The sequence below is a fragment of the Podarcis filfolensis genome (assembly GCF_964270895.1).
Source record: "Podarcis filfolensis genome assembly, chromosome: 14".
Classification (NCBI taxonomy): domain Eukaryota; kingdom Metazoa; phylum Chordata; class Lepidosauria; order Squamata; family Lacertidae; genus Podarcis; species Podarcis filfolensis.
Genome location: NC_139616.1, coordinates 329467 through 343865, shown reverse-complemented (window position 1 = coordinate 343865; position 14399 = coordinate 329467). Strand labels below are relative to the sequence as shown.

The following is a 14399-nucleotide window of genomic DNA, read 5'->3' as shown; positions in this document are numbered from 1 at the left end:
CTAATTTTCACCAAGAGTCGAAAAACCTATAATTGGAGAATAGACGGAAAAGCTATTGACCAAGTCTTTAAATTTCAGTACTTGGGAGTCCTTCTCCAACACAACATGGGCTGGAAGGTCCATCTTGCATATGTATTAAACAGAGCTAAAGCCCTTTCCTTTGCGCTACTGCGTTTTTTCTTTTCAGATGGGGCTTTCCATATTCCATCAGTGTTAAAAGTTTTCAAGGCAAAGGTGATTGCAACAATAGCATATGCAATCCCAATATGGGGGCCCTTTGTTAATCTAACCCATTTGGAGGTAATCCAAAACCAGCTTCTAAGAAGGTTGCTAAAATTACCCAGGTGTGTAAGCAGTACTGCTATACGACTGGAACTAAATGCTACATCTCTAGAAACCACATTATGGAAATGCATCCTCTGTTACTGGTTGGCACTATGGCATAAACTTCCAAATCTCCACTTGATACAGTGTCTCTGGAGAGATGACTTCCCTAGCCCCTGGGCAAAAATATTACATGGGAAACTTGTGTCCCTAGGACTATCTCCATCTGAACTATTAAAATTGGATTTAATTTCTGCCAAGAGAATTATAACTCACAAATTAGAGGAGATGGATTTACAATTTAATATTGCGACAGGTGGTGGCACCTGTTCGCCGATAAACCTTGGCTTAACACCACCAACGAAACTTCCATCTTATTTAACTACCTTATCTGTGGTGACGCACAGGTATGCCTTTATAAAGGCCAGATTCAATGTTTTCCCATCAAACGTGTTGGGTAACAGACTCTCCAAAGGACAGATCTCTGTGACTGTAAAAGTGGATCTATAGAATCGTTATATCATATAATCTTCTGTTGTCCATTATATTCGGCTTCACGGTCCAAGTTTCTGGCCCCATATTTATCAAGAATTGCTGACAGACCTCAGGAAGCCCAAATAATATACTTATTAAACGACGAAGATACAAGTAGATCCCTTGCAGTCGCTAGATACCTGATTAATGTTTTATTTCAAAAGAGGAGAAATGGATCACTGTATGACTCTGACAGCATAGCTAAACTTAAGTACCATCAATAAGTGCCAGAACTAAGACGCATACCCCCCAAAATCTGATGGATTTGAATTGCGGTTTACATAGAGGGAGCTTATTGTGTATAGTGTTTACTTAACTGAAGTAAAATTGGTTTTATATGGGTGTTTTAATTTGGAACTGTTTAAATTGTATCGTTTATGGATAAATTATGATGTATTGTTTTCAATATGGGCCAATGGCCGTAATAAATAAATCTATCTATCTATCTAAGCAAATGAAAGACATGCGTGCCCCTCCATATTTCACTCATTCCCTGTGCATAGAAAACCACAGGGAGCCCAATTTAAATGACTGCTTTCAATTAAATGTTCCCATCCCATGTAATTCCTAAGCAAAGTCTGTGTTAATTGGCTGGAATAACTTAAAAGCAAAACTGAAAAGCTGGAGTCTCCATACCAGCTACGTCCGTGGTCAGTGAGGGTGCGGGAGGACCACTTTTTTCTTAAAGATAGCCGTGGGTCACCTGAACAAAGCTGACAGGCCCCCGGTGGTCTGTAGAGCACAGCTTGCGAAATACAACTCTCAGCTCTCAGCTGGCTGCGGAATTGGGAGTTGTAGCAGCAGAAGACAAACAAGAGGTTGTGTTTTCGTTTTTCTTGAAGTCCGCTTGACGTGGACTTGGAGGAGCCTGCCGAGCTTCCCCGGGAGAGCGGGCGCGGCTCCGGCAGCGGGCTGCAGAGGGCAGCCGCGGTCCTCGCTGCCTGCCGGGGCGGCTCTGGGTCGCGGCTGGGCGGGAGCGTGCGCGCGTGTTCGCGGCGGCCAGCCGGCGCCCCAAACTTCCGAGGCTGCCCGGCTCCTGGCGCGCGTAAAGGAGCGCGACCGGGCGCGAGAGCAGCGCTGCGCCCCCGACGAGAGGGCGGAGGCGGCGGAGGGTCGGGGCCCCGGGGACCTTCGGGGCTTGAGGCAGCCTCGCGGACGAGGGCCGCCGGGGGCCGGGCGAGGGCTGCTCCGCCTCCCCGCGGCCCCGGCCTCGTTCCCGGCGGAAGTGGCTCCCGTTGGCCCGGATCCTGCTCTCGGCGCAACCAGCCGGGCTCCGTCGCAGCAACTCCGCGGAAACTTTCGGCGCTCGGCCTCCCCTTGCGCGGCGGGACAGAACCCGCGCTCGCCCGCCCGCCCGCCCGCCCGGAGGCTGCCCTTGACACTTGGACTCCGCGGGCGCCGGGAAGCGGCGACCGCCTCGCGCGAAGGACTTTCCTGCTCCGCTCTTTCGCAGCGCCCCTTTCTCTCCGCGCAAGAAACAGGAGACCCCTCGGACGAGGCTGGCGGGATCCGCTCTGAAGGACTCCAGAGCAAAAGGCACCTGCGGCCTTGAAGGGATTTAACGCTCAGCTGGCGCAGCGGAATCCCTGGAAGCGAGGAGATCTATTTGGAGAGCTGGGGGGGGGCAAGAAAGTCACGTTGCTGCGTGGAATCCTCCTGCCTTTTCGCCCTCCCAAGGCCTGCAAAGCAGCAAACTACTTCTTCTGGTTTCTATTTCATTTTCTTCCCTCCTGGCAAAAGACATCAACAAGTCCTCTTGAACTCTCTGCTTGCTCCGTTGAAATAGGAGGGGCTGTGCATGTTTGTGTTATTCTGAGGACTAAAGGCGTGACCCATTCAGTTTTGGATGGACTTGCGGCTTTTAATCCCCCCCCCCACCCCTCTGGAGGGTTGTGGATTTCGAATCAGACCCAAAAGGCTTGCAAAACATTTTCAATCTGTAATAACAACAGTAGGGTTTTTTCAGTTGTTCTTTTTTAATTCTTCTTGAAGGCGTTTTTTTCCCAGCACCATGATCGTGTATTACGCTGGATTTACTTTCAGATGAAATTGAGCAAAATTATTTAATTTTAAAAATATACATACATTTTGAAAGAGAAACTTTCCTTACCAAAGCCCTATCTTGGATATCACTCACCTAATGGGAGACTGCTAACTTTTATGGATACCTCAGGTTTGGTTCAAGAATAACTTGTTTGCAAGATAAAATCAACACAGGACTGACAGTTTTCTAAATTATTCATGGATCTGACCAAGTCCTGTATAACCTGAAAGGGGGGCAGGGGTTGACAATGCTGTTTCCTTTGCCCTGAGCGGGTCACCCTTGACCAGGGCCTGCCGACTTGTTGGACCTGATAAACCTCAGGACTGATTCTGAAGAAAGAGACAAATTGTTTTGTGTCTTTTCCGGGAAAGTCTATGAAACCCCTTTGATTTCGCAAAAGTGTTTCAGATTTTAAGGCACATGGCAAGTGCTGTGCTTAAGTAGGGACTTAAGTATTCAAGGAACAACTCCAGTGCTTGTGGTGAGGAGACCTTTTTGTGTCAGCAGCGGGTTGTGCCACAGTGAGCAGCCATGGCAATGAAAGCCAGAGCTCTCTACAGCTTCCGCAGCGAAAACAAGGAGGAGATCAGCATCGAGGAGAACGAAGAGCTGGTCATCTTCAGTGAGAACTCGTTGGACGGGTGGTTGCAGGGGACCAATAGCCGTGGCGAGACAGGCCTCTTTCCCGCGTCCTACGTGGAGATCCTTCGCTCCAGGACAGCCTCGACTTACTCAGACTATTCCAGCAGCCCGGCCAGGTCCCCTGGAAATGGCTCCTCCTGCTATGGGACCCCGTCCAACACCAGTGTCTCCCACCAGGGCAGCTTCGAAGATGACGATGACGATGACTGGGATGAGTGGGATGACGGCAGCACTGTGGTGGAGGAGCCCAGGAGCAGGCCTGGCACCAACGGGCACCCGTCCCCGCACCTGTCTTACCCTGGGCCGTACAATATGGGCTACCGGCCCAAGCCTTCCTTGGAGAGGCAGGACAGCATTGGGTCTTCCAAGAGGGGCAGCGTGGTGGGGAGGAACCTCAACCGCTTCTCTTGCTTTGTCCGGTCTGGGGTGGAGGCCTTCATCTTGGGCGACGTCCCCATGATGTCTAAGATCTCAGAGACCTACTATATTGACATGGGCCCCAGTGGGCCCCAGTGGAGGCCCAGTCCGCACCCTCTGGTCTGCTCCGTGGAGGATCCCACCAAACAGACCAAGTTCAAAGGCATCAAGAGCTACATCTCCTACCGGCTGACGCCCAGCAGCACCAACTCGCCAGTCTACCGGCGGTACAAACACTTTGACTGGCTGTACAACCGGCTGCTGCACAAGTTCACCGTCGTCTCTGTGCCCCACCTGCCCGAGAAGCAGGCCACGGGGCGCTTTGAGGAGGACTTCATTGAGAAACGCAAGCGGCGGCTGATCTTGTGGATGGACCACATGACCAGCCACCCAACACTGTCGCAGTACGAGGGCTTCCAGCACTTCCTCACCTGTGGCGATGACAAGCAGTGGAAGCTGGGGAAGCGCCGGGCAGAGAAGGATGAGATGGTGGGCGCCAGCTTCCTGCTGACCCTCCAGATCCCGACAGAGCACCAGGATTTGCAGGACGTGGAGGACAGAGTGGACACGTTCAAGGCCTTCAGCAAGAAGATGGACGACAGTGTGCTGCAGCTGACCAATGTGGCTTCTGAGCTGGTGCGGAAGCACCTGGGCGGCTTCCGCAAAGAGTTCCAGAAGCTGGGCAACGCCTTTCAGGCTGTGAGCCAGTCCTTCCAGATGGACCCTCCCTACAGCTTCAGTGCGCTCAACGGTGCCCTCTCGCACACGGGCAAGACCTACGAGGCCGTGGGGGAGATGTTTGCTGAGCAGCCCAAGAACGACCTGTTCCTCATGCTGGACACGCTTTCCTTGTACCAGGGGCTCCTCTCCAACTTCCCAGACATCATCCATCTTCAGAAAGGTAAGTGCAGAGCGCGCAGCCATCCAGGAGGGTGCTGCCAAGTGCACCTTAGGGGCAAAACACTGCTGGGGAGGAGGAGGCAACCGGTGTGGCTCGGGTGTTGCGTTCAACAACCGAGTGAGAGGCCGTCTGTAGTGGTGCCTCCTTGTAGCATCTCAGAGTGTGTGAAACATTATTGTGTGTTGCTGCTACAGGACCATTGGCTCGCATGGTGCTTTGCAGAGTGGAGGAAGTCAGGTCCCGAGGGGCTTACGATCTACAACCTGCCCCCTCTCCAGACGCTTGGGACTACAGCTCCTCTTAATGGGGCTGATGGGAACTATAAGCATAAACATCTGGGAGGGCACCAGGTTGGAGAAGGCTGTTCTTAGGAAAGAATCGGAACCCAATGAGGAAGGAACATGTAATTCTTTCACTTATTGTTATTTTATTTTAAAATGCTTGTTGCTGATTCCTTGAAAATGGTGTGCAAAAGATAAAAACATCCAATAGATGATAGAAACAATGAAAAAACCCTCAATAATGCAAAACAGAACCATACAATCTACTCTCCGTGGTGAGCAAGCAGGTTTGCCAATCCATATCGATGGCAGAGCAGAGACAGGGAGGAACATGGACATCTCCAAATGATCCTGGGCTCCAGCTGCCCTCCCTTGACCACTGGCCATGTTGACTGGGCCTGATGTGAGTTAGAGTTCAGCATCCTCTGCATCCCTTGGAGTAAGCATGGAGTCTCAGGGTGTTGGTCCAATAACAAGGGTGACATATTTATTCCACTTAACTCTGCACCAGGCTGGGCTTCCTGTGGCCTCCCAGACATTGCAGGTCTCACAACTCCACTCAGCATCAGCCAACTGGAGGGGGGTGGCAGCTGGAGTCTAGCAACATCCAGCGGGGCATAAGTTTCCTACATAAGATCCCCCCCCCCCGGTAAATTAGAATTTGAACTTACTAGCTTCCCCCGGAGACAATTCCTGAACCCATCAGTATTTCACAACCAGACTTCTTTCTTTTCTTTTTTAAAAAGAATTATTTCTGCCTGAAAAATATTAGAAGCCTTTCCATAGGAAATGGGCCCTGGCTCCTTTGGGATTTAACTGTTGGAACTGATCCCACTTCTAAGTGTAGAAGCCATTTGGGAGTTACAGTGCCATGGCATTTATTGCTTCCCTAAGGCCAGACAATAAGTGAGAGGCAGGAAGCATAAGCAAAGGATTGTGGGTATTTTTTGGACTCATTCCCTTGAGGAAGGGGGACCATTTTCACAAGGGACACTTCCTTTTATCACACTTACACTAGGCGTGTCTGCTTGGAAGCAAGTCCCAATGAATCCAGTGCTTTTTTCTCACAAGCTCTTTCTTGTGTGTAGGTAGCCTTAAGTCAGGTTTTTTGCACCACCTGCCTCGGTAAATCTGCTCTGTGTTGGTTTGTTGCTGTGGGGCCTCTGCAACTGATTGCCTAAGTTGGTTTGACAGCATGCCATGGTTGGAAGCCTTGCAGCTGCTCATGCTGCAGTCTGGTTTCTGTGAAGGAAAGGGACATTGCTAGCTTGGCTGGGGTTAACACCCTCATGCAGTCTCAAAAGACAGGGCAGCTTTGCAGAGCAGGACTGGGAGGCTAAGCGGGAAGAAACCCTGTGACAAGGAAGAGGAAGGAAGGGTGCAGAGGATGCATTGGGCTGATGACACTTGTCGGACACTGACCACTACACAACCACCGGCTCACTACTTCAGTGGGTCTGCTCTGAGTAAAGCTGACTCAGTGTAGTTGACTACATTGATGATGGAGTTTACCTCTTGGGGTGAAGTTAAATCGCTGTGTTAGCAGTGTCAAAGTGACCTTCCCAGGCACAAGTTTGGGCAGTGTGCCTGGAGGTCCTGGGCTGCCCAAACAACAAGACCACCCCACCCCCAGTCTCACTGATGTGGTCCAAAGGAAAGCAGAGCAAGATGTTGGGCACCATCTTCGCTGCAGGAGTTGCTGAAGGAGGCATCCTTCAGCTCCTAGAATTATTCAGCCCTTAGAATTATTCGTGGCAAAGGCTTTCAAGGATTAGAGCACCCTCCATTGGACGCAGGAATCATTATCTTCAATACACACAGGAAATAATGGTAAATGGTTCAGGCAGGGAGGGGGAACCTGTGGTCCTTCAGGTATTGCTGTACTACAACTCCCAGCTTGCATGACCACTGACCATCTGGCCTCTGGGGCTTTTGGGGGTTGACATCCAGCAGCACCTGCAGGGTCACAGATTTCCAGCCCTTGAAGCAGCGCTGAAAGGTGATGAAACTCCTTTCATCACCGTCTGTGATGTACGGTCTGTGATGTTTCAGTACAAAGTTCAGCTGCAAGATAAGCACCCTGACCTTCACTGCAGCCATCACTGACAATGACACCATCTTCCTTGCTGTGGCATTTTGGCAATTTCACACCTGTAAGTGGGAGAGACCAGCTTAACTCAGACTGAGGCCTAAGCATATAGAAACCAACTGGCAATTTCTTGCTGGGAATATTCCTTGGAAGGTCTTTCATTGACCTTCCTGTCAGCAGCTGAGCATCTGGAGGGTCTGAACTGTTCTCCACCCAATTCCTGAATGCTGAATTTTTTGAACTGCATGCAGTGAGTCCAGCAAAGGAGTCTTGAGATCTCAAAACACACATTTGCTAGAGAATAGGGAAGGGACCCTAGCCCAGCACTAGAAGCTAGGACACCTGCTTGGCATGCAGAAGGTTTCAGGTTCTGTCCCTGGAATGTCCAGTTTAAAAATTTGACTTGCAGGTGGGAGGAAGGGCTGCTCCTGGAGCCCCTGAAGAGCTGCTGCCAGAGTTGGCCCAGACATGAGGCCAGTGAGGCTTTAGAAGCCCTCTAGGTGACATTCCTGGGGATGCCCCGCCTGCCCTGCCTCCTCCACCATCGGTGGAGAAGCACCTCCGCCATCAGCACTGATTTTAGACAAGATCACAGCCATGTTGGGCAAGATCTCACCCAAAATTGGAGCGAACTTGACCAATATGGGCAGAGGTGGCGATGTTGCTTCTTCGCCAGCAGCGGAGGGGGCAAGGCACATGGCGGTGGCAGAGCATGTGGTCGCAGGAGCCTCAAGCGGCAAAATGGGACGTGCTGCTCCGGCTGTTGCCAGTCAGAGTAGACAATACTGACAAGTACCTGGCCTGGTCTGAGCGGTGGTGCCTGGGGCCTGCTGGAGAAAGCAAAGAGCCCAGCAGCAGGTGGCACCAGAGCCAGTGGCAGGTGGAGCCTCCCTATCCTAATTTTGTCTCCATCATTGTTGTGTTTCCACAAAGTTGGCTCTGGGACCAAGGAGGAGGAAGGTGACTGGCAAGCCATCCCTCAGACCAGATGCAATCAGAAGGCAGAGAGCTGGGGGGTCTGCTGAGGGCAGAGCCTCACTTGGGCCAGGAAATTCCCAGGGAGAACACTGAGCATAACAAGGTCAGGAACTGAGTGTGGTGCTGGGGAAGAGTATCTCTGGGGAAAGGGCCTGGCCATCTGACTGCTGCACACTTTTCTTGGCGGGCTCACAAGGTGACCTGTGGGGCCTCTGTGGTGATGGCAAGTAGCACACCAGCCCTGCCGTGTCTCCCTTTTTGAGGCAGAAGCCAGGAAGGATGGGAATGTTAGACATAGCTGTGTTTCCACCCAGGTAAAGGCTGCAGGATCAGGCCTGTGGGGTGGCTATATTGAGATGGTGGTTGTGTGATGCAGGGATAATTTTTACACCTGGAGTTTCTTTTCCTATGCTGTGCAGATTGTGACCAAGATCTCTACATCTCTAGCGGGAATGTACCATTTCAGGACTGGCGCAGGATGGAGTGCTTTTCTCGGGCCCCTTTCCCCGCCCCAAATCCCTTCCATACAGAAAAAGAGTCTGTCAGGGAGGAGGGAATGCAGCCCAGCCTTCATCTTGATCTGCTAGCTTTCTGTGACTGAACTCCTAGGCATACCCTCAGCAGGCCTTGCTCCAGAGGGAGGGTGGCCCACCTGTTCTGGGACTCCCAGCTCCTCTCAGCCCCAGCCAGCATGCCCAATGGTCAGGGATGATGGGAGTTGTAGTCCAGTAACACCTGGAGGGCAGCAGTTGCCCCGCCCTGCTCCAGAGTAATCTTGCATAGCATTGCACTGCATGTGTATATAGTGGTGAATAATCTGAATCAAGTGGGTCCTGCAAGCCTGGCAGTGCCACTTTCTAGTGTGTCATGGGCCCCCTGGGCTACACAAGGAATGTCACTGAGCTTTGGAAATAGGAGGCAGGGATGCTGTTCCCATGTTATACAACTACCGCCCTGTGATTTTGTGCTCAAGGACTCCAGTGCAGGCTCTTTCTCTAGTCACATGCCCTAATTGCCCTCTGATTCAAAAAAAGCATGGCATGGGCTGAAGTGCAGTAAAAGCAGATCACTTGGATGAAAACTGGGACATGTATGCTAACATCCCCTGTATCTGATAGATGGGGAGCCTCCCTGTTCCCTGCCCCCATAATGTTCTCCCGGAGGCTCTGCTGTGCCTGTTGTCTACATTTGCTGTGTCTGCCCTGCATGGTTTTAAAAGTCAGCCCTGCTTTATTTCCCTCTTCCCTGAGGCCATAAAAGAAACACAAAAAATAAATCAAAATAAACAGTGCATGAAATGGCTGATGACAAAACCTACAGGCTGTCAGGACAGACAGGAGATGGGTCAGCCGGCGTTAGTTGCCTCTGCGGCAGCAGCAATAGCAGTGCACAGAACAAGGTTCGGATAACTCTGAGCAGCCTTCCCCAACCTGGTGCCCTCCAGAAGCCCTCCCAACATAGCCCAGTGGTCAGGGTTGATGGGAATTGTGGTCCAACAAGGCCTGGAGGATGCCGAGCAGATGGAGGCTGTGCTGAAGCACAAGATGATGGCTTGAGCAACCCTCCTTTGCTAGCTGACAGGCTTTTAAAGATCTTTGTTTTTTCCTTGGAGAGAGGCCAGAGCAAGGGAGCTAAGGTGGCACTTGCAGATGAGGCCAGACTGCAACTCCCATGATCCCTGACCCTCAGCCATGCTGTCTGGGGCTGATGGGAGTTGGAGTCTCACAGCTTCTGGAGGGCACCACGTTGGCCCTCTCTGTGCTGGAGAAACACAACTGTCCTCTGCTATGGGCTGCTGAGCCTGGCCAGTATTGGAAGTGGCAGGTGGTGGATTTAATGTGACCATTTAGAGACAAAATGCATCCTTCCCCAAGATCTTACACAGAGTTTTGCAGGGCATGCCTACTCAGAGGTAAAACACATTGCACCCCAGGGACTGGCTATTGCATGTATTCTTGTTTATTAAATTTGTATATTGCCCTCCATCCACAGATCTCGGGGTGGTTTGCAACATGCAATATTATGACCTTAACTTCTGGCAGGGCTGGGACAGGGCTGTGAAATGGGAAGAGCAGCAAGCCTAGGCATTGGCCTGAATGATAATTTAAACAAGGCAACTTGAAATGAGGAATAAGATGGAGGCTTTTCAGGTGGTTGTTGTTGTTTAGTCGTTTAGTTGTGTCCGACTCTTCATGACCCCATGGACCAGAGCATGCCAGGCACTTCTGTCTTCCACTGCCTCCTGCAGTTTGGTCAAACTCATGCTGGTAGCTTCGAGAACACTATCCAACCATCTCGTCCTCTGTCGTCCCCTTCTCCTTGTGCCCTCCATCTTTCCCAACATCAGGGTCTTTTCCAGGGAGTCTTCTTTTCTCGTGAGGTGGCCAAAGTATTGGAGCCTCAGCTTCACGATCTGTCCTTCCAGCGAACACTCAGGGCTGATTTCCTTAAGAATGGATAGGTTTGATCTTCTTGCAGTCCATGGGACTCTCAAGAGTCTCCTCCAGCACCATAATTCAAAAGCATCAATTCTTCGGCGATCAGCCTTCTTTATGGTCCAGCTCTCACTTCCATACATCACTACAGGGAAAACCATAGCTTTTACTATACGGACCTTTGTTGGCAAGGTGATATCTCTACTTTTTAAGATGCTGTCTAAGTTTGCCATTGCTTTTCTCCCAAGAAGCAGGCGTCTTTTAATTTCGTGGCTGCTGTCACCATCTGCAGTGATCATGGAGCCCAAGAAAGTAAAATCTCTCACTGTCTCCATTTCTTCCCCTTCTATTTGCCAGGAGGTGATGGGACCAGTGGCCATGATCTTCGTTTTTTTGATGTTGAGCTTCAAACCATATTTTGCGCTCTCCTCTTTTACCCTCAATAAAAGGTTCTTTAATTCCTCCTCACTTTCTGTCATCAAGGTTGTGTCATCTGCATATCTTAATTCCGGCTTGGGATTCATCCAGCCCAGCCTTTTGCATGATGAATTCTGCATATAAGTTAAATAAGCAGGGAGACAATATACAGCCTTGTCGTACTCCTTTCCCAATTTTGAACCAATCAGTTGTTCCATATCCATATTTTTCAGGTTGAGGGATCAGCAAACAGGAAGTTCTGGATAAACAGGAGCTGTTGGAGCATACGGAGTTAGTATTTCCTATGCCTTGCAGCAGATGACTTCTTTTCCACAGTGGGAATTCTTTTTTTATATATAATTTTTTATTGGTTTTACATAATTTTATACATTTTAACTTTAACCATTTCAAAACATTAAAATAAAAGTTCTTGCCATCTCTGTATACTCCATCAATTTAGTCTGCCATTCTTCTCTGGTTGGCCCTTCTCCCTCCTTCCATCTCTGGGCTAGATGTATTCTTGCTGCCGTCATTGCGTACATGAAAAGCTTTTTGTCTTCTTTTGGTATCTCTTCACCTATTATACCTAACTAAAAAGCTTCTGGTTTTTTAACAAAAGTTTTCTTAAACATTTTCTTTAACTCATTACTGTATATATCATTTCCCAGAAAGCTTTTACCACTCCACAGACCACCACATATGGTAGAAGGTACACTCTTTCCCTTTACATTTCCAACACAGATTTGAACTAGTTCTATACATTTTCGCAATTTTACTCAGTGTTAGATACTAACAGTACATCATTTTCATATAGTTGTACTTCAACGAACAGCATGCAGTAAATTCTAAATCCTCTTTCCATAACTTTTCCCATAATGAAAATTGGATATTGTTTCCAAAGTCTCTTGCCCAGTGAATCATCACTGTCTTAACTTCTTCATCTTTTGTACAGTAGAACCTTGAGTTGCAAACATAATCCGTTCTGGAGGCACGTCTGCAACTCGAAGCGTTCGCATCCTGAGGTGCTTTGTCTGCGCACGCGCGGCGCGATTTAGCGCTTCTGCACGAGCGGCGGAAGTAACCATTCCAGTACTTCCGGGTTGCTGCGGGACGCAACTTGAAAAAACGTAACCTGAAGCGGATGCAACATGAGGCATGACTGTATACAATTCTAAAAGTAATTTGTACGTTTTTAAAAGTACTTTCACATTATTTTGCAACAGATCTATTTCAAACCTCGACCTCTCTGTATCAAAACCTTTTTTCTTATCTACTTTAAAGATGTCATTTTATTGATGATACTGTAACCAATCTGTTAGTAACTCTCTTATATCTTCATTTTTAGTTGATCTTCTGCTTCTGTTAACGATTCTTTATAAGTGGCCCACTCTCCTCTCATATTCAATTTTTTAACCGAAATTGCTTCCAATGGAGAGAGTCACCATGGTGTTCTCCGCTCCAATAAACTTTGGTATCTATCCCATACCCCATAGATTGATTTTCTTACCAGGTGGTTCAGGAATCCCTTGTGTACTCTCGTTTTTTCATACCACAAATATGCATGCTACCCAAACCTATTATCATCACCATCCACGTCTAAAGATCTGGGGTTTTAAAAAACAAAATCCAATCCTGAAGCCAGAAAAGGCAGGACGCTTCATAATATAACTTCAAATCTGGCAAGGAGAAGCCACCTCTTTCTTTAGAGTCTGTCAGTAACTTATATTTTATTCTTGGTTCAGTCCTCTGCCAGATAAATTTAGATATTGTTTTTTGCCATTCTTTAAAGTGCCCTACCACACTGATCGTGGTATTGATTGAAACAGAAATAGTATTCTTGGTAGCACATTTATTTTTATAGCTGATATTCTTCCCTAAAATGATAAATTTATCCTTCCCCACACCTCCAAGTTTCTCTTTACTTCTTTCCACATAGGTATGTAATTATCATTAAATTTATTAATATTTTTTGTAGTTAACTATACCCCTAAATAGTTGACCGTTTTCCCCACAGTTATTTCCATGATCAATTATTTAGATTGTACTGTCATATTTTTGACCAACATTCTGGGTTTTGTCTTACTAAGTTTAAAACCAGCAACTTGTCCAAACTGCTGAATCTTTTCTAGTGCCTTTGTTGCACTAGTCAAAGGTTCTTCAACTGTTATCACAAGATTGTCCGCAAAGGCTTTCAATTTATATTCTTTGTTCCCCACCGAAATTCCTTTCACTCCTGCTCTTACAGTTCTCGCCAGGACTTCTAGGACTAAAATACCTGTAAATAATAATGGCAACAGGGGACAACCCTGTCTAGTTCCTTTAGTAATGTCACATTTTTCACTCAGTACATTGTTAACAATCAGTATGGTTTCTGCTCAGAGTATATAGCACCAATTCCTTTGAGAAATGATTCTCCAAATTCCATCCTTTCCATAGTCCATGAAATATTGTCAAAGGCCTTCTCCGCATCAATAAACATCAAAGCTGCTTCCTTATCATTCTTGGCCTCCAGATATTCTATTACAATGGTGCCTCGGTTTAAGTCTGCTCTATCGGTCGTCCATTCCGTGGCACATCCGTGGCAAACCTGGAAGTACTGCAATGGGTTAATTCCGGGTTTTCCACTCACTCACACACAGAAGCGCTAAATCGCGCTTCACGCATATGCAGAAGTGCAAAACTGCTCCACACGCGTGTGCAGAGTGACGCTCTGTCGAGCGTCCGGGGCTCCAGAACAGATCCCGGACTCAAAACGAGGTACCACTATATGTCTATTATATTATGTTGTCTTTCATCTGTCGGCAGTGCACATATAAAGTTTCCATATAAAATCTTACAAATTGTTTCCTAATCTCTTTTGGATTATCTATTATTTTGTCTTCTACTTTCAATTTATTAATTGTATTTATACCTTTCTGACGCACAGCGTAAATTAATAATGCAGAGTCTTCTTCAGTAAAAGAATAAAAGCTTTAATGAGTTAAAATAAACTTGTTTGCAAATAACAGCATAGTGAACAGAAGATTAAACTAGCTTCAGAGCATACACAGAGTTTCCACGGAGCACAGGCTTCACAGAGCACAGGCTCCACCACACGCATAGATTGAGACACTGCAGACACTGACTGAGTCACTGAGTCTTTCTGCAAGCAGATACAGGGAATGAGTCATCCTCAAGATGAGTCACAGTGATTCAGCATGCTAAATGATTCTGAAGCTTTTTAGCATTTCACATTTCTAGACTTTACCGCTTCTGCTCTCAAATACCTTTGTCACATGACACCTTCTTCCTTAACTGCCACACTAAAAGTTTCCCTGGTTTATTAAGAAATTCAAAA

General features: G+C 48.0%; 1 protein-coding gene across 5 annotated transcripts in view; it reads left to right on the top strand.

Moving 5' to 3' along the window:
• The window catches only part of SNX33 (sorting nexin 33), a 36940-nt gene that overhangs the window by 897 nt on the left and 21644 nt on the right, over positions 1-14399 (top strand). For 4 of the 5 annotated variants that reach the window (XM_083586607.1, XM_083586606.1, XM_083586608.1 and 1 more), the window contains exon 2: positions 1320-4862. In XM_083586607.1, the coding sequence (XP_083442733.1) occupies positions 3434-4862 (1429 nt within the window). In that variant the 5' untranslated portion in view covers positions 1320-3433. Of the gene's footprint in view, positions 1-1319; positions 4863-11295; positions 11316-14399 lie in introns of those variants that run through there. The other variant, XM_083586610.1, reaches the window with a different exon arrangement.